This window comes from Aotus nancymaae, unplaced genomic scaffold (genome assembly GCF_030222135.1).
Source record: "Aotus nancymaae isolate 86718 unplaced genomic scaffold, 86718_ANA_hifiasm-v0.15.2.pri h1tg000067l, whole genome shotgun sequence".
NCBI classification, from domain to species: Eukaryota; Metazoa; Chordata; class Mammalia; order Primates; family Aotidae; genus Aotus; species Aotus nancymaae.
The window spans coordinates 6515120-6533974 of NW_026988482.1; the positions used below are offsets into that span (position 1 = coordinate 6515120).

The following is an 18855-nucleotide window of genomic DNA, read 5'->3' on the forward strand; positions in this document are numbered from 1 at the left end:
GGACAAGAGAGAATATCCTGAAACATTTCATTATATTAACTACTAGTATATGCAGGACTCAGCAAATTAGAATTAGTTTGGTTACATTTGATGTAAAATAAGGAATAAACTCATATTTCATCTTCCAATTTTCTTTCTTTTTTTTTTTTTTTTTTTTTTACCTTGAGATGGAGTCTTGCTCTGTCACCCAGGCTAGAGTACAGTGGCGTGATCTTGGCTCACTACGACTTCTGCCTCCCAGGTTTAAGCGATTATTCTGCTTCAGCCTCCCGAGTAGCTGGGACTACAGGCATGCGCTGCCATGCCTGGCTAATTTTTGTATTTTTGGTAGAGACAGGGTTTCGCCATGTTAGCCAGGCTGGTCTCAGAACTCCTGACCTCAAGTGATCTGCTCACCTCGGCCTCCTACAGCGCTAGGATTACAGGCGTGAGCCACCACGTCCAGCCGCTCTTCCCATTTCCTATTGGTCCTTAACCTTTATTGTGATACCTTTTGGAATACAATGCAAGATACGGCACCTCTTCCAAGAAATGCACTCAGATACATATACACAAACTTTACCATAACATTTCAGGGGTTATTGAGTCATAAAATCTATTCACAGACCCTCTAGTTTCAAAACCTCAATCTAGAGGCTAGTGTAGGGTGAAAATAAATTATAAGAACTCAAAATAAAATTAATTCCAGGTTTGAAGAAAAAGTTAGTGGAGTTTTCTCTTTTTTTAACATTAATTTGAAAACAAATCACTTTGGAGACAAAAATCACTACTTTCAGGAATCATCTCCACTGATGTCTTTAAATTCACAAACCAAATTATATAAAATGAAGTAGTATACATTTCAAACATAAGTAATTGTGCTCTGTACAATTCAAAGCACACTTGAATTTTTTGCTGGTTTTCTTTTGTTTGCTTTTTAACAATGAGAAACTTACACTCTTCATTGGAGATTTTCACATGAGAACTTTTATCATTTTGTTTGAGTTCACAGGTGAAAATATTGCGAAACTTCATTTACACCACACTGAAGGATAACGTCTTCAGCCCCATTTACTAACAACTTTATTGAGATATAATTCACATACCATATAATTCACTCACTTAAAATCAGTTATGTGACCATTACCACAATAAGTTCAGACCATTTTCATGAAGCATAAAGAAATCCTGTGCCCATTAGATGAATCCTGTACTCCCCATTCATCACTCCCCAACAATTCCAGCCTCAGGCAACCACTAATGTACTTTCTGTCTCTAGAGATTCACCGGTTTAGGATATTTCATAAAAACGTTCATACAGTATGTGGCCTTTTGTGGCTGGCTTCTTTTACTTAGCATAATGCCTTCAAGATTCATCTCGTAGAATGTATCAATACATACTTTTTTTTTTTTTTGAGACGAGGTCTCACTCTGTTGCCCAGCCTGGAGTGTAGTGGCATGATCACAGCTCACTGCAGCCTCAACCTCTTGGACTCAAGAGATCCTCCCACCTCAGCCTCCCAAGTAGCTGGAATTACATGCGTGTGCCACCATATCCAGCTAAATTTCTTTTTAGTTTTTGTAGAGACACGGTTTTGTTATGTTGCCCAGGCTGGTCTTGAATTTCTGGCCTCAAGCAATCCTCCTGCCTCAGCCTCCCAAAGTGCTGGGATTACAGGTGTGAGCCACTGTGCCTGGCCCTTCATTTTTTATGGCTGAATAATAGTCCACTGCATGGATATATCAGATTGGCTTATCTATTCATTAGTTAATAGACATTTGGGTTGTATCCAGCTTTTGACCATTATGAGTAATTCTGCTATAAATATTTGTGTACAAGTTTTTGTATTGACCAGCCCCTTAATTTTTAACTACAGAAGTCAAAAAGTAAAAAGAGAACTCATAACAAAATTATACAAAATATGTTTTGCAACAATTTTAGATTTCTCCAGATTCAGTCATTTCCATATGTAAAATCACAAAGGCTTGTCGTAACAGGGGTCTGGTATCATCACTCTATCACGGAATTGGGAACTCCTAGAAGGTTAGATGTTCTCCAAGACCCTTCTTACACTAAGTTAACAACTTACTACTTTCTATCATTTCTCCATAAACAGAAGAGGAAAGACTAGGTCGTCCCCTGGGCTTAGGGAAATTATCACACACATTACTGAGGCTTGCACAGAAGTGATACATTGAGCATGATTTGCCACACGACCCCGAGTTCCCTGTGCTGGTTTGAAGTACTCGGATCCCTTACCAATTTCCAACTGTGTTTTTCTTACAACTTTAATGTTCGTTGAGTGTATGTATGATTCATAAGACTTCTGATCAATACTATGTGTGTGAGGTTGAAAGGGGTCAGAATGAACGTACGACTTAGCTGCATTTATCATTTATTAATCGACACATTTCTCCAATGATCAATGCACTTGAGAATCATAACTTATCCCTGAGCCTCTTTCATCAGCTATTATGGAATTACATTCACACAAGTTCATGCATTGAGTTCATCGGATAGGGACAGATTCAGAGGCATGAGAAGCACACGCCTGAAGATCTGACCATCAGCGTCGTCGCACAGAAGACTCTACTGATTATTTCTTTCGCTTTGTATTTCAGGACAATCTTACTTTGGATTTTTGGATTTAATTTCACTGAAATTCAGTGAGCATTACCTGATGCTAGCAAGTGGGGCATAAGCTGAGAGGCTGAATCACAATTTGCTGCTGGGGGGGCCTGCCAAGCTTTGCCATTCTTTCAGGGGAGGGTTTCCCTGAGAAGCCAGCTTTTTTAGATAGTCACTGGGCTCCAGTTGGGGAATATCAGGGTTCTGCCTGTAATATTTCTGCAACTTCTCTAGAACTATGGGCAACCCAACTGTGGAAGCATAGAACATGGGCCCGCCCCTGTGCCTTGGCCATCCGTATCCATGTAAATAGACAACATCGATGTGCTCTGGGCTAGCAGCTATCCCTTCTCCCAAGATATGGAATGCTTCATTGATAAGTGAATATAAGCAGCGCTCGAGGATCTCATCCCGGCTGATTGCACGTGGTTCAATGTGGTGGGTTTCTCTATACTGTGATAGGAAGTTGGAAAGCCAGGGGTCAGGTTTGTGAATCCTACCCAATGGCTTGTCATATTGATACCAGCCCTTACCTGTCTTCTGGCCAAATCGTCCTAATTCACAGAGCACATCAGGAATTGGGCAATATCTCCTATTGCCTCTTTTTCGGGCAGGAGTTCCTGGAGGCAGTGTAGGTCCGGTAAGACCTTGCCCCTTTCTGGATTTCCAGCCTACATCTAATCCAGCAAGATCGGACACTCTAAAAGGTCCCATTTTAAAACCAAACTCTTCCAGCACCTGATCTATCTCCTCTGGCTTGCTGCCTTCTTCTAATAAGAAATATGTCTGATTGTAATAAGGATTCAACATTCGATTCCCCACAAATCCAAAACAGTTGCCTACAACGACCCCAATCTTTTTAATCTTTTTTGATAAGTTCATAACAGTGGCAATAGTAGTGGGGGAAGAGTATTGGCTGGGAATAACCTCTAACAACTTCATGATATGAGCTGGTGAAAAGAAGTGAGTGCCAATGACCAAGTGAGGACGATTTGTGGAAGAAGCAATCTCATCAACGTCCAGGGCTGAAGTATTGGTGCACAAAAAAGCTTCTGGTTTGCACACAGCTGAGAGTTCAGCAAAGACCTGCTTCTTCAGGCTCATGTCCTCAAATACTGCTTCAATGACTAAATCTACACCACCAAGCTCCTTCATAGATGAAGTTAACCTGGGTTTTGGTCCTGACCAAGGGTGGCCACTCTGTTGCATTTTGGATGCTTCTTTGTCCAAGACAGAGGTTATTATCTTGTTTGCAGTTGCCAGCTGGTTTTTGTCTGAGTCTACAGCAATCACAGGAATCCTGGCCCTTGCAAAAGAAATGACAATGCCTCGGCCCATTGTTCCCAAGCCTGCAGATAAAAATTGAAGGAGAAAAAGAATGACTCAGTGGTATTGCAAACTGATAAATGTTATTCACCGGATGGAAGGCTTATGTGACAATGTGATATTTAAAGAAATTGAAGAAACACAAATGGATTGAGTACTAGTTAAGACTCTGCACTCTGTTAAGTGTTTCAGAGGATATAAAAGCTAGATGGATTCACACACACAAATAGAAACTATAAAAACTAACAAATGAGTCAAACAAGATTGTAGGGTACACAATTGATATACAAAAATCAAGTATATTTCTATATATTAGCAATGAACAATCTGAATATAAAGTTAAACAATTCTACTTACAATAGCATCAAAAAGAATAATAAACAGGAATAAATTTAATAAAGAATAGGAGGATTTGTACACTAAAAACTATGAAACACTGTTAACAGAAATTAAATAAGACCTAAATAAATGGAAAAACATTAAATATTTATGTATCAGGCAACTTAATATTGTTAAGGTGGGAATACTACCCAAATTGATGTGAAGAACCAACACAATTCCTAAAAAATCCCAGCTGGTTTTTTGCAGAATCAATAAGCTGATCCTAAAATTCACAGAGAAATGCAAGAAAACCAGAAGAGCTAAAACAATACTGAAAAAGAAGAACAAAGTTGGAGGATTCACTCTTCCCAATTTCAAATCATATGACAAAACTATTAGAGGCTGGGTGAGGTGGCTCATGCCTGTAATCCCAGAACTTTGGGAGGCCAAGGTGAGTGGATTGCTTCAGGCCAAGAGTTTGGGACCAGCCTGGGCAACATAGTGAGACTCCATCTCTATAAAAAATTAAAAATTAGCCAGTCTTGATGGTGCATGCCTATAGTCACAGCTATTTGAGATGATGAAGCAAGAGGATATCTTGAACCCAGGAGTTCGAGGATTGCAGTGAGCTATGATCACACTACTGCACTCTAGCCTGGGTGACAGATTAAGATCCTGTCTCAAAAACAAAAAACAAACAAACAAACAAAAACATCCTACAGTATTCAAGACAGTGTGATAATGGCAAAAGGATAGACATATAGATCAGCAGAATAGAACTGACAGCCAAAAATAAACCCATACAATTATGGCCAATTGTTTTTTTTTTTTTTTTGAGACGGAGTTTTGCTCTCGTTACCCAGGCTGGAGTGCAATGGCGTGATCTCGGCTCACCGCAACCTCCGCCTCCTGGGTTCAGGCAATTCTCCTGCCTCAGCCTCCTGGGTAGCTGGGATTACAGGCACGTGCCACCATGCCCAGCTAATTTTTTTTGTATTAGTAGAGACGGGGTTTCACCATGTTGACCAGGATGGTCTCGATCTCTTGACCTCGTGATCCACCCGCCTCGGCCTCCCAAAGTGCTGGGATTACAGGCTTGAGCCACCGCGCCCGGCCCCAGCTAATTGATTTTTAACAAGACTGCCAAGAACATTCAATGGATAAAGTATAGTCTTTTCAACAAATGATGCTGGAACAACTGGATATCCGCATGCAAAAGAATGAAGTTGGACCCTTCCTCACACCATATACAAAAACTAACTCAAAATGAATCATAGGCCTAAATGTAAGAGCTAAAACTATAAAATTCTTAGGAGCAGATCTTAGGAGTAAGTCTGATGGATACATCTTTGTGATCTTGAATTAGGCAATGGTTTCTAAGATATGACACCCAAAGCACAAACAACACATGGCCAATAAGCACATGAAAAGATGTTCGACATCAATAGTCATTAGGAAATGCAAATCAAAACCACAGTGAGGTAACACTTCAAACCTACTAGGAGGGCAATAATGAAAAAGACAGACAATAACAGATTTTGGTGAGGATCTGGAGAAATTAGAACAGTGATACATTGCTGGAAAAATTTTAAATGGTACAGTTCCTGTGAAAAACAGTTTAGCAGTTACTCAAAATGTTAAACATGGAGTTACTATATGATCCAACAATTCCACTGATATCTAAATCTCCAAGAGAACTGAAAATATATGTCCACATAAAGCTTGTACATGAATGTTCATTAGCAGCATTATTCAAAATAGCCAAATGCAGCCATAAAAAAGAATAAAATCACACATTTGCAACAACATAGATGCAGCTGGAGGCCATTATCCTAAGCAAATTAACACAGAAACGGAAAACCAAATACTGCATGCTCTCACTTACAAGTGTGAGCTAAACATTGGTTACACATGGCCCCAAAGATGGGAAAAATAAACACTGGGGATTCCAAAAGGGGGAGTGAGGGAAGAGGGAAGGGTTGAAAACCTACCTACTGGGTACTATGTTCACTACTTGAGCGAACATTAGAAGCCCAAACTTTGGCATCACATAATACATACACCCATGTAACAAACCTGCACATATACCCCCAAATCCAAAATTTAAAATAATTTCAGAAACCCCGAGCTAATGCTGGATCCAGAAAATTGTGTTTATTACATGTTCACAGAACTTATACACATTGTTCCTATCTCGTCCCCATAAGAAATAGATCAGTAGCTATCATCATCTATTAATTAAATTGGGGGTCATTATATCTTCAACAGAATCAACTGTCTTCCACAGAAATGGAATCTTTCAAAATCTGAGATACAGTGAGACATTTTCAATGCAATTTATTAACTTAGTGTAGTTCTCTGCTTTGCAATTTTCCTGTATCATGTCACTAGTCATTTTTTTAAAGCTTTAAAATATTTTCCTGTAATTTTTGCATTTATACAATAAAAATAAATTTCACTTTCTGACATCAAAAAATTAGCCAGAAATAGAAGCAATTTGAATGTCCATCAACTGGTGAATGGATACACAAAATGGAGAATATTAATTCAGACATAAAAAGGAATAAAATATGAGGTGGGCGGATCACTTGAGGTCAGGAGTTCAAGACCAGCCTGACCAACACGATGAAACCCCACCTCTACTAAAAATACAAAAGTTAGCTGGATGTGGTGGTGCACACCTGTAATCCCAGCTACTTGGGAGGTTGAGGCAGGAGAATCACTTGAACCTGGGAGGCGAAGGTTGCAGTGAGCCAAGATCATGCCATTGCACTCTAGCCTGGGCAACAAGAGCAAAACTCTGTGGGGTGGGAAGAATAAAGTAGTGATACATGGTATAACATGAATGAATCTTGAAAGCATTATGCTAAGTTAAACAAGCCAGGGCCAGGTGCAGTGGCTCACACCTGTAAACCCAGCACTTTGGGAGGCCAAGGGGCAAGATCACTTGAATTCAGCAGTTCGAGACCAGCCTGGCCAACATGGTAAAACCCCATCTCTACCAGAAACGCAAAACATTACCCAGGTGTGGTGGCATGTGCCTATGGTCCCAGCTCCTCAGGAGGCTGAGGTGGGAGGATTGCTTGGGCTTAGGAGACAGAGGTTGCAATGAGTTGAGATTGCGCCACTGCACTCCAGCCTGGGTGACAGAGTGAGGCATCATCTCGAAAAAAAAAAAAAAAAACCCAAACACAAAAGGCTACACATTGTATAGTTCCATTTATGTGAAATGTCCAGAAAAGGCAAATCCATAGAGACAGAAGGTAGACTCTCGGTTGCCAAGTGCTGGAGGGAGGGGCGATGGCGAGCGAGTATTGATGGGCACCGGATTTCTTTGAGGAGTGATGAGAATGTTCTAAAGTTGATGTGACAATGGTTGCATAACTCTGTCAGTACCTAAAAACCACTGAATAGTATTCTTTTTTGGTGATACTGTTACTATGCATTTTCTTATTTTTAAAAATTGTGGCAAAATACACATATGATTTACCATCATAACCATTTTTAAGTTCAGTGGCATTAAATGCCGTCACAATGTTATACAACCATCATCAGAACTTTTTCAAATAGCAAAATGGAAACTCTGTACCTACTAAATGATAACTCCCCATGTTCCCTCTCCCCAACCCTGGCCAACCATTCTATTTTCTGTATCTGTGAATCTGACTACTCTAGATACCTCATATAAATGGAATTACACAGTATTTGATTGTTTGTGCTTGGCTTCTTTCACTTAGTAGTATGTCCTCATGGTTCATCTATGTTGTAACGTGTCAGAATTTTCTTCCTTTTTTAAGGCTGAATAATATTCCATTGTATGCATACACCAAATTTTATTTACCCGTTCATCCTTCAATTTGGGTTGCTTGTACCTTTGGGCTATTGTGAATAATGCTGTTATAAACATGAGTGTATAAATATCTATTTGAGTCCCTGTTTCAATTCTTTCTTTTTCTTTTTTTTTTTTTGAGACAGAGTCTTGTTCTGTCGCCAGGCGCAGTGGCGCAATCTCAGCTCACCGCAACCTCCGCCTCCCGGGTTCAAGCATTTCTCCTGCCTCAGCCTCCCGAGTAGCTGGGACTACAGGTGTGCACCACTATGCTCAGCTAATTTTTGTATTTTAGTAGAGATGGGGTTTCACCATGTTGGCCAGGACGGTCTCCATCTCTTGACCTCATGATCCGCCCATCTCAGCCTCCCAAAGTGCTGGGATTATAGGCATGAGCCACCGTGCCCAGACTTTTTTTTTTTTTTTTGAGATGGTGTCTTGCTCTGTCACCCAGGCTGGAGTATAGTGGTGGCTCTCAGCTCACTGCAACCTCACCTCCTGGGTTCAAGTGATTCTCCTGCCTCAGCCTCCCAAGTAGCTGGGATTACAGGTGTGCACCACCACATCCAGCTAATTTTTGTATTTTTAGTAGAGATGGGATTTCACTGTGTTGGTCAGGCTGGTCTCAAACTCCTGACCTCAAGTGATCTGCTTGCCTTGGCCTCCCAAAGTGCTGGGATTACAGGCATGAGCCACTGGGCCTGGCCCCTGCTTTAAATTCTTTGGGGTAAATATCCAGAAGTGGGATCACTGGATCATATGGTAATTTTTACCTTTTTGAACTGCCATACTGTTGTTCATAGCAGCTGTACCATTTTATTATTTATTTATTTATTTTTTGAGATGGAGTCTTGCCCTGTCACCCAGACTGGAGCGCAGTGGCGTGATCTCGGCTCACTGCAACCTCTGTCTCCTGAGTTCAAGCAATTCTTGTGCCTCAGCCTCTGAAGTAGCTGGGATTACAAGTGCCCGCCACCATGCCTGGCTAATTTTTTTGTATTTTTAGTGGAGACGGGGTTTCACCGTGTTGGCCAGGCTGGTCTCGAACTCCTGACCTCAGGTGATCCACTTGCCACGCTCCCCCAGAATGCTAGGATTACAATCATGAGCCACCGTGCCCAGCTGCAGCTGTACCATTTTACATTAAATTGCTTTAAAAGGGAGAATTTTGGCCTGGCACAGTGTCTCATGCCTGTAATCCCAGCACTTTGAGAAGCTGAGGCAGGTGGATCACTTGAGGTCAGGAGTTTGAGACCAGCCTGGCCAACATGGCAAAACCGCATCTCTATTAAAAATACAAAAATTAGCCAGGCATAGTGGCACACACATATCATCCCAGCTACTCGGGAGCCTGAGGAACAAGAATTGCTTGAACCTGTGAGGTGGAGGTTGCAGTGAACCGAGATTGCACCACTGCATCCCAACCTGGGTAACACAGCAAGATCCATTCTTAAAAAAAACTAAAATTCATAAATACATAAATAAGAGAGTGAATTTTATATGAGAGTTACATCTCAATTAAACTGTCATTAAAAAACATGAAGAGCATCAACCTTCAGGGAGCCTCTGATCTAGCAGTAGAAAGCAGAGTTCACAAATATCCATTCCAGATGGTAAAGCAAATGATGCGAAAAGTTCAAATTTCTTTGATTCAAAGGGAAAAAATTACATTCAGATGGTTGAATCAAGAAAAGCTTCAAGACAAAGCCATTTGAAATGGAGCTTAAAGGAAGATTAGATTGTAATAGGTAAAATTGAGGAAGTTGAACCATCCAGGTCGAGGAAGGGAAAAGCAAAGGGAGAAACATTTTTAAGCAACGGCAAGAAAAATGGAAAATGAAGCAAAATTACTTGATGAAAAATGTCTCTGTTTGTTCCCAACGCCATTTCATTTTCCTCCTGGCACACAGAAGACTGCACTTTGTAGACCCCTTGCATCCTGGTGGGGCCTGTGAGTAACTGTGGTCAATGAAATATGATGGCGGTGACTGGGGGCAATGTGGGTCCTAGAACTGGCTCCTAAAACCTCCCACAAAATCCTGCATTGCCACCCGGATGCAGAGAATGCAGAGAACGACCTGAGGCCCTGCAGGAGGCCTATCGCGAGGGCTGGGTGAACCGTGTCCTGCAGGTCAAACCCGGCCCTCTGCTGATGTACGGACTGCAGGCAAAAACAGGTTTTTATATTTTTAAATAAAAAATTTAAAAAGTACCATTTTGTGACACTCAAAAAATTATATCACATTCAAAATTCATTGTCCATAAATAAAATTTTATTGGAACACAATGCTAATTTGTTTCCATATTGTCTATGGCTGGGTTTTTGCTTTGTTTGTGTTTGGTTTGTTTTTAGAGGTAGGGTCTTGCTCTGTTACCCAGGATGGAGTACAGTGGGGGCATCAAGGCTCACTGCAGCCTCTATGTCCTGGGCTCAAGTGATCTTCCTGCCTCAGCCTCCCTAGTGGCTGCAATTCAGGGACGTGCCACCATGCCCAGCTCTGTGGCTGTTTTCGTGCACAATGGTAGACTTCAGTAGTTGCAACAGAGACTGTATGGCCCAGAAAACTTCAAATATTTACTATCTGGAACTTTACAGAAAAAGTTTGCTGACCCTTGTCATGGAGAATGACAAAGCCACTAGTGGGAAAAAACCCTGGTCCTAGAATGACCTTATGGAATAAGCGTTAAATAAATACTGACTGTGTTAAGCTGCTGAGCTTTCTGGGTTACCTGTGACAGCAGCAGATGTTCTGTTGCCTAACCAGCCCACCGTGGATGAAACAGCTTTGGGAAAGCCCCTCATATATTACGCTTCTATGCTTTGCATTTACTAGCATGGAAGATTGGTTTTGAAGATAGCATGTATTAGCCAACAGAAATGACTGATTTGGTCTCTCTAGAACATATTTACTTAAATTTCCAAGTGTATTAAATTACTCAAAACTACACATAATAAATATATTAAATCATTAAGAACACAGTTTTCCAAATTTATTAACCCCCTGCAATTCCCCCAAGAACAAGAAGGCTGCATAGCTCTCACTCATGTAGTAACTTGTATCCTACACTTTAGCTTTGAGAAACCTTTGCTACATTGAAAGGGAGAGTGCAGGGTTCCGAACTCGGGCCTCCTCGCTTTGGTTTCAGGCTTCATACAGTTCTCTAATCCTGCCTCACAGACACATATAGACAGGGGCAAGGAGGCCTGCTCCCCTGCCATAGGACTGCTTTTGACTACCAGTGAATTGAATTTGACCAGAGAAGTAAATACTAAAAAAGGATGTTTTGAATACCAGTTTTGCAGTTTCCAATCAACTACCTTCTCTTGTCCTGACAGCCCTGGGGGCCCAGTTGGGGTGGGAGAATGTGAACTTGCAGGGTAGCCAATTGGAACCGCATCTCCAGCGGGGCTGAGGAGCCTGGGCCTGGGCTCATGGAAACAAGCAAACAACCGGGATCGTCAGAGTTAGGATTGTGTGGGGAGCGTGATGGAAGGGCCATGAACCACAGAGTTTGCGGGCTTCGGCCCGAGAGTGGCTGAAACGATGACTTGTAAAATTAAAGCTGAAGATGTAATCCCAGCACTTTGGGAGGCCGAGGCGGGTGGATCACAAGGTCGAGAGATCGAGACCATCCTGGTCAACATTGTGAAACCCCGTCTCTATTAATACAAAAAAATTAGCTGGGCACGGTGGCGCGTGCCTGTAATCCCAGCTACTCAGGAGGCTGAGGCAGGAGAATTGCCTGAACCCAGGAGGCGGAGGTTGCGGTGAGCCGAGATCGCGCCATTGCACTCCAGCCTGGGTAACAAGAGTGAAACTCCGTCTCAAAAAAAAAAAAAAAAAAAAAAAAAAAAAAAAAAAAAATTAAAGCTGAAGAAAGGAGAAAATAAAGATAAGGGGAGCTGATCAAGCAATGGATGTAGTTGGAATAACCCATTAAGATACAAGGAGGCTGGGAGCGGTGGCTCACTCCTGTAATCCCAGCAGTTTGGGAGGCCGAGGTGGGCGGATAGCCTGAGCTCAGGGGTTGGCGACCAGCCTGGGCAACATGGTGAAACTCCATCTCTACTAAAGTACAAAAAATTAGCTGGGCGTGGTGGTGTGCACCTGTAATCCCAGCTACTCGGGAGGCTGAGGCAGGAGAGTTGCTTGAACCGGGGAGGCGGAGGTTGCAGGGAGCTGAGATCACACTACTGCACTCCAGCCTGGGCGACAGAGTGAGAGTGTCTCAAAAAACAACAACAAAAAAGAAAGATACAAGGAAAATATGAGGTGTGGTGAATGGTGAGGCTTCAGATTTTGGAAGCGGAGAAATATTCAGGGTAACGCCATGTCCTATGGAGAAGCGACGAGTGTGGAATGTGGAAGTGAGGGGAGGTGAACATCCCCGAGTCTCAGGAGGCAAAAAACCCAGATGCTACAAGACAGTGAGGACAACCAGGATGGCAGCAGGGTTTGGGCCAAAGTGGGTAACTGTGAGCCAGGCAGTAAACGTTCAGCAAAGGCTCGGCTCACTGCAGCCTCTGCCTCCTGGGTCCCGGTTCGAGAAATTCTCCTGCCTCAGCCTCCTGCTGAAGTCTTTTAAAGAAAGGCTCACAACAACAAAATCAAGAAATTATCTCAAACAATGGTTGACAAACACAATACTGACACACTTACCAGCTTGCTAGTATTTGCATTAATTATTCTTGGCTTGAAGGAATTGAAGGGAGAAGAAAGAGGTTAAGTACACAACAACTAGAAATAAATATTGGTATTGGTGAAATATTTAATAGTACAAAAAGAGGAACAATCATAGTTCTTTGTCACTCTAGTTACCCATCTTTAAAAAATCACAAGTGAGGCTGGGCACAGTGGCTCACAGCTGCAATTCCAGCACTTTGGGAGGCCCATGCAAGTGGATCACCTGAGGTCAGGAGTTCAAGACCAGCCTGGCCAATGTGGTGAAACCCCATCTCTACTAAAAATACAAAAGTCAGCCAGGCGTGGTCATGTGCAGCTTTAATCCCAGCTACTGGGGAGGCCGAGGCACAAGAATCACTGGGAAGTGGAGGTTGTAGTGAACTGAGATTGTGCCATTGCACTCCAGCCTGGGTGACAGAGCGAAACTCCATCTCATAAAAAAAAGAAATCACAGGTGAACCAAGGGGAGACCTCAACAGTCAGAGCTGAAAGGAGCACAGTGTATTTATAGTAGAGACAGAGTCTTTGTTACCAAAGTTGAATTGAGACAACAGATTGAGAGAATGTGGAGTGAGATCTTTGCCTCAAGTTGGGTTGGTGCTAGAGCAGGTCCATGACCGGTTAGGAATGGGGCTGCACAGCAGGAAGTGAGCGGCAGGCGAGTGAGCATTATGGCCTTGAGCTCCGCCTCCTGGCAGATCAGTGGTGGCACTAGATTCTCATAGGAGCCCGAATCCTACTGTGAACTGCGCATGTGAGGGATCTAGGCTGCGTGCTCCTTATGAAAATCTAATGCCTGATGAGCTGAGGGGGAACAGTCTCATCCCAAAACCATCACCCCCCAATCTGTGGAAAAATTGTATTCCGTGAAACTGGTCCCTGGTGCCAAAAAGGTTGGGGAACACTGAGCTAAAGAGCTGGGCAAGGGTTAAGAAAGTTGATGCTTTTACACAGAAAGGCAAATATCATATGTTCTCACTCATATGTGGGAGCTTAAAAAGTAGATCTCATGATGATACACAGTAGATTAGTGGTTGCCAAAGACCAGGAAGGGGAGGGGAGAAGGGAGATGAAGGGGAAGAAAGGAAATACATGTATTTATTCCCACTGAACTGTATACTTAAAAATCATAAAGATGGTTGAAAAAAGAAAAATAAAAAAGAAAGAAAAATCAGAATAAGGGCTATAGACTAGATAATCGTCCTTTATCTATATTAATTGCCCTGTGTTTTAAAATAAATTATACTGTGGTCATGTAAGAGACTATTTAGTTTTAGGAAACACATATAAGTCTGTAACTTAGTCTTAGAGTTCAGAAAAGAGAGGGAAATAAAATAAATATAGTAAAATGTTAACATTTGGAGGATCTGGATAAAATGTGTATGAGAATTTTTTGCACTATTATAACTTTCTTGCATGCTTTTATGATTAAAAAAACTTAAATTAAAAAAAAAAGAATGAATGAAAGGAAAAGAAAGTTGATGCTTTTCATAAACTATGGACCCTCTCCCCAGAAGACTGTACCTAAGCTGGTACGAAGAATGTTTCGCTTACCATCTCAAGGGATTGAAAATTCATCAAAGACCATTCTTGAGCCAAGACTAAGAGCAAGTGAAGCGTAGAAAAGTGGCTCAGAGAAGTCAATCAGGGAGCTGGCTTCTGAGGAAAGAAGGTATTTTGTTTGGGAAAATTCCAGAGAAAAAAAGTAGGGAAGCCATGGTTTCAGGGTTTAGATGGATTTGAGGATAGTGGTTTTGAACTAGGAGAAGTGAATGGATCAGGGGCCGGAAAGACAGAGACTTCATGACAAATACCTAGCTATGAGAGTGACAGGCTACACCTTGAAACGTGGTACAAATAATCATCATTAGGAAATCCAGGAATGAGAGATTCACACAGGGCAGAGGTAGCATAGAATGAAAAATGGCAGGCCAGGAATGGTGGCTCACGCCTGGAGGCTGAGGCAGGTGGATCACTTGAGGCCAGGAGTTTGAGACCAGCATGGCCTACATGGTGAAGTCCTGTCTCTACTAAAAATACAAAAAGTTAGCTGGGCATGGTGGCAGTAGTCACAGCTACTCAGGAGGCTGAGGCAAGAGAATCACTTGAACCCTGGAGGTGGAGGTTGCAGTGAGCTGAGATGACAGCCTGGGTGACAGAACAAGACTCTATCTCAAAAGAAATAAAATTAAAAATTCCCAGTCTGGAGTCACACCTAGGGTCAGACTTTCACCCTACTCATGTTTAGCTCACTGTTGAGAAGGCTGGCGTCTCTAGGCCTCTCACGTAAAAGAAGAGAGGTCACAGGGTGAGAATTAGCTTAGCTAACACAAGAACATGTCTTCTGTGAAACCTAGCATCTGGTGGCCCAAAGCAAATAGTAGCACATTACATGAGCAGATTTGGAGGATTTCATTCACTACCCCATGCTCTTACCGACAACACCAACTGAGGAGACAGGCTGTGCTGATGCTGTTTTCCACGATGCTCCGGAGGGAGATGACCACTTATTTGCTTTCCTTTCGGCTAAGAAAGCATATTGCAGGGCTCTCGCCTGCCCTGATTGCAAAAGATATTGAAACAGCTCCTCCTCCTTCTTGCTGCCCACTTCATAGGGATACTGCACAGCAGCCTGGACCGCTCGGACACAAGCCTCCTGAGCAAGACACCCAGGGTGCTGCTTCCGCATCTTCGAGAGGGCCTCACTAAAAATGGTGTCCATGTTGGGCAAGCTCTGAATTGGCTTGTTGAAGAGTCTACGGGATTCTAAAGGTTGATCTGAAAGGAATAAGAATGATCAGAGCTCTGGAAATGTTACTTGTCCAAAGGGAATGTGAATATATAATAATAACAATAACCGGTTCAAATTCAAAGCACAAACTAAAGACTATTCGTTAAGACATTTAATGCACACTAAACCTATGTACACTAACATCTCTGCTATCTTTGCAACATAGTCCTATAAGATAGAATTTAGTAGATTCAAAGCAATTGTAGGTTACCTAATTTAGGCGTAAAAGTTGTATTTTCTTTTTAATCCAAGGCCAAGACAATTTTATAATAGAGTAACTATTAATTAAAATAAAGTATAAATTATAATTAATATTAATATATATATTAAATGCTAATGAGTCTAAGGAAAACAGTTCTGAGTTAATATTTTATTTTTAATTTAAAAAATAATTTCAGCTTTTTAGGTTGAGGGCATACATGTGCAGATTTGTTAAGTGGGTATATCACATGATGCTGAGGTTTGGGATATGAATGATCCCATCACCCCAGCAGTGAGCATAGTACCTAAAAGCTGGTTTTTCAACCCTTGCTGCCCTCTCTCCCTCCCCTGTAGTAGCCCCTAGTGTCTATTGCTGAGTGAATATTTTAGATTCAAAATAACCTTAACTCCATTTCTAATAGTAATAAAAACTATAAAATATCTAGAAAAGAAGACAGTATGATATTGATGCAAGGAAAGGCATATGTATCAATGGAAGAGAATTGAGATTTCATAAATAAATTCTTACAATTATAGCCAGTGATTTTCAACACAGGTGCCCAAACAATTCAATGGAACAAAGGAGAGTCTTTCAACAAATGGTGGTGGGATAACTGGATATCCATATGCCAAAAGCAAACAAAAAAACAAAACTCCATGTCCCTACAAAGGACGTGAACTCATCGTTTTTGATGGCTGCATAATATTCCATGGTGTATATGTGCCACATTTTTCCTGTCCAGTCTATCATCCATGGGCATTTGGGTTGGTTCCAGGTCTTTGCTATTGTAAACAGTGCTGCAATGAACATTCGTGTGCATGTGTCCTTATAGTAGAATGATTTATAATCCTTTGGATATATACCCAGTAATGGGATTGCTGGGTCAAATGGTATTTCTATTTCTAGGTCCTTGAGGAATCACCATACTGTCTTCCACAGTGGTTGAACTAATTTACACTCCCACCAACTGTGTAAAAGTGTTCCTATTTCTCCACATCCTCTCCAGCATCTGTTGTCTCCAGATTTCTTAATGATCGCCATTCTAACTGGCATGAGATGGTATCTCAATGTAGTTTTGATTTGCATTTCTCTAATGACCAGTGATGATGAGCATTTTTTCATATGCTTGTTGGCCTCATGTATGTCTTCTTTTGTATAGTATCTGTTCATATCCTTCGCATGTTCTCACTCATAGATGGATGTTGAACAATGGGAACACATGGACACAGGGAGGGGAGCACTATACACTGGGGTCTGTTTTGGGGAGTGGGGGGGACAGCGGGGGGTGGGGAGTTGGGGAGAGATAGCATGGGGAGAAATGCCACATATAGGTGAAGGGGAGGAAGGCAGCAAATCACACTGCCACATATGCACCTATACAACAATCTTGCATGTTTTTCACATGTACCCCAAAACCTAAAATGCAATAAAAAAAAAACAAAACTCAGGTCCCTACCTAGTGCCATACATAAAAATCAACTGAAAATGGATCACAAATCTAAATTGAAGAACTAATACTACAAAAATTCCTAGAAGAAAATATTAAATTTTCTCAGAACCTTGGGGTTAGGCAAAGTATTCTTGGATACAACACCCAAAGCATAACATATAAAAGAAACAAGAAATCAGACTTCATAAAAATTAAAGACTTTTGTTCTTCAAAGGATATCATTAAGAAAATGAAATGACAAGCCATAAACTAGGAGAAAATATTTGTGTGGTAGTCAGAATAATGCTTCCCACCAAATGTTCATGTCTTAATTCTCAGAACCTGTGAAGATAATACCTCACATGGTAAAGAGATTTATAGGTGAGATTAAGATTAAAGACCTTGGTGAGAGAGATCCAAGATGGCTGATCACTAGCAGCTCGAGATTGTAGCTCTCAGTGAAAGTGCAGAGAACGAGAGGAAGCCACACTTTCAGACGAATTTTTGTTGTTCACGGACCAGGAGATTCCCAGCGGAGGAGCCCCACGGGTCGCCAGCACGACACTTGTGGCCGGCGCGGCGGTTTTGCCGGTGCCTCGGCATGGTAGTTCTTGGTGCAGAGTGAGCGGGACTGGGTCCCCTTTTGGCTGATGTTGTTTGGAGCTCTGGGAAGACAGAGTCGCCTATTCAGCTGATTGAAGGACAGACTCAAGAAGTGAGCTAGACCGGAGATTCCCGGGCAGAAAAGCACCATCAATCTTGACACCGCTGTTTTGGCCGGCACAGTGGATTGCTCAGATTTCAGCGCTGGGAATCAACAAGTTGGATGTCCACTCAGAGACCTAATTTGAAAGTCAGTAATCACAAAGACAACAGGTGGATAAATTTACAATGATGGGAAGAAACCAGCGTAAAAAGGCTGAGAATACCCAAAATCAGAATGCCTCTCCCTCTACAGGGGATCACAGCTTCCTCATCAGCAATGGAACAAGGCCTGATGGAGAACGAGTGCGTTCCATTAACAGAAGTAGGCTTCAGAAGGTGGATGATAAGAAACTTCTGTGAATTAGAAGAACTTGTTCTAACCCAATGCAAAGAAACTAAGAACTCTGAAAAAAGGTTTGATGAAATCCTAACGAGAATAGACAATTTAGAGAGGAATATAAGTGAATTAATGGAGCTGAAAAACACAACACGAGAACTTCGCGAAGTATGCACAAGTTTTAACAGTCAAATTGATCAAGCAGAAGAAAGGATATCAGAGGTCGAAGACCAACTTAATGAAATAAAACTAGAAGTCAAGATTAGAGAAAAAAAGGATAAAAAGGAATGAGCAAAGTCTCCAAGAAATATGGGACTATGTGAAAAGACCTAATCTACATTTGATAGGTGTACCTGAATGTGACGAAGAGAATGAATCCAAGTTGGAAAATACTCTTCAGGATATTATTCAGGAAAACTTTCCCAACCTAGTAAGGCAGGACAATATTCAACTCCAGGTAATACAGAGTACACCACAAAGATATTCCTCAAGAAGACCAACCCCAAGGCACATAATCATCAGATTCATTAGGGTTGAAATAAAGGAGAAAATACTAAGAGCAGCCAGAGAGAAAGGTCAGGTTACCCACAAAGGGAAACCTATCAGACTTACAGCAGATCTC

The 18855-nt window shown here is 41.7% G+C and overlaps 1 protein-coding gene across 4 annotated transcripts in view; it reads right to left on the reverse strand.

Annotated features, from left to right (window-relative positions):
• Window positions 1–1045: 1045 nt before the first annotated feature.
• Window positions 1046–18855, reverse strand: part of EHHADH (enoyl-CoA hydratase and 3-hydroxyacyl CoA dehydrogenase) — a 97587-nt gene continuing 79777 nt past the window's right edge. For all 4 annotated transcript variants that reach the window (XM_012457678.3, XM_064366886.1, XM_012457697.3 and 1 more), the window contains 2 exons: window positions 15206–15547; window positions 1046–3957 (listed from right to left, as the gene is read on the reverse strand). In XM_012457678.3, coding sequence (XP_012313101.1) covers window positions 2696–3957; window positions 15206–15547 — 1604 coding nt within the window. In that variant the 3' untranslated portion in view covers window positions 1046–2695. The remainder of the gene's footprint in view (window positions 3958–15205; window positions 15548–18855) is intronic.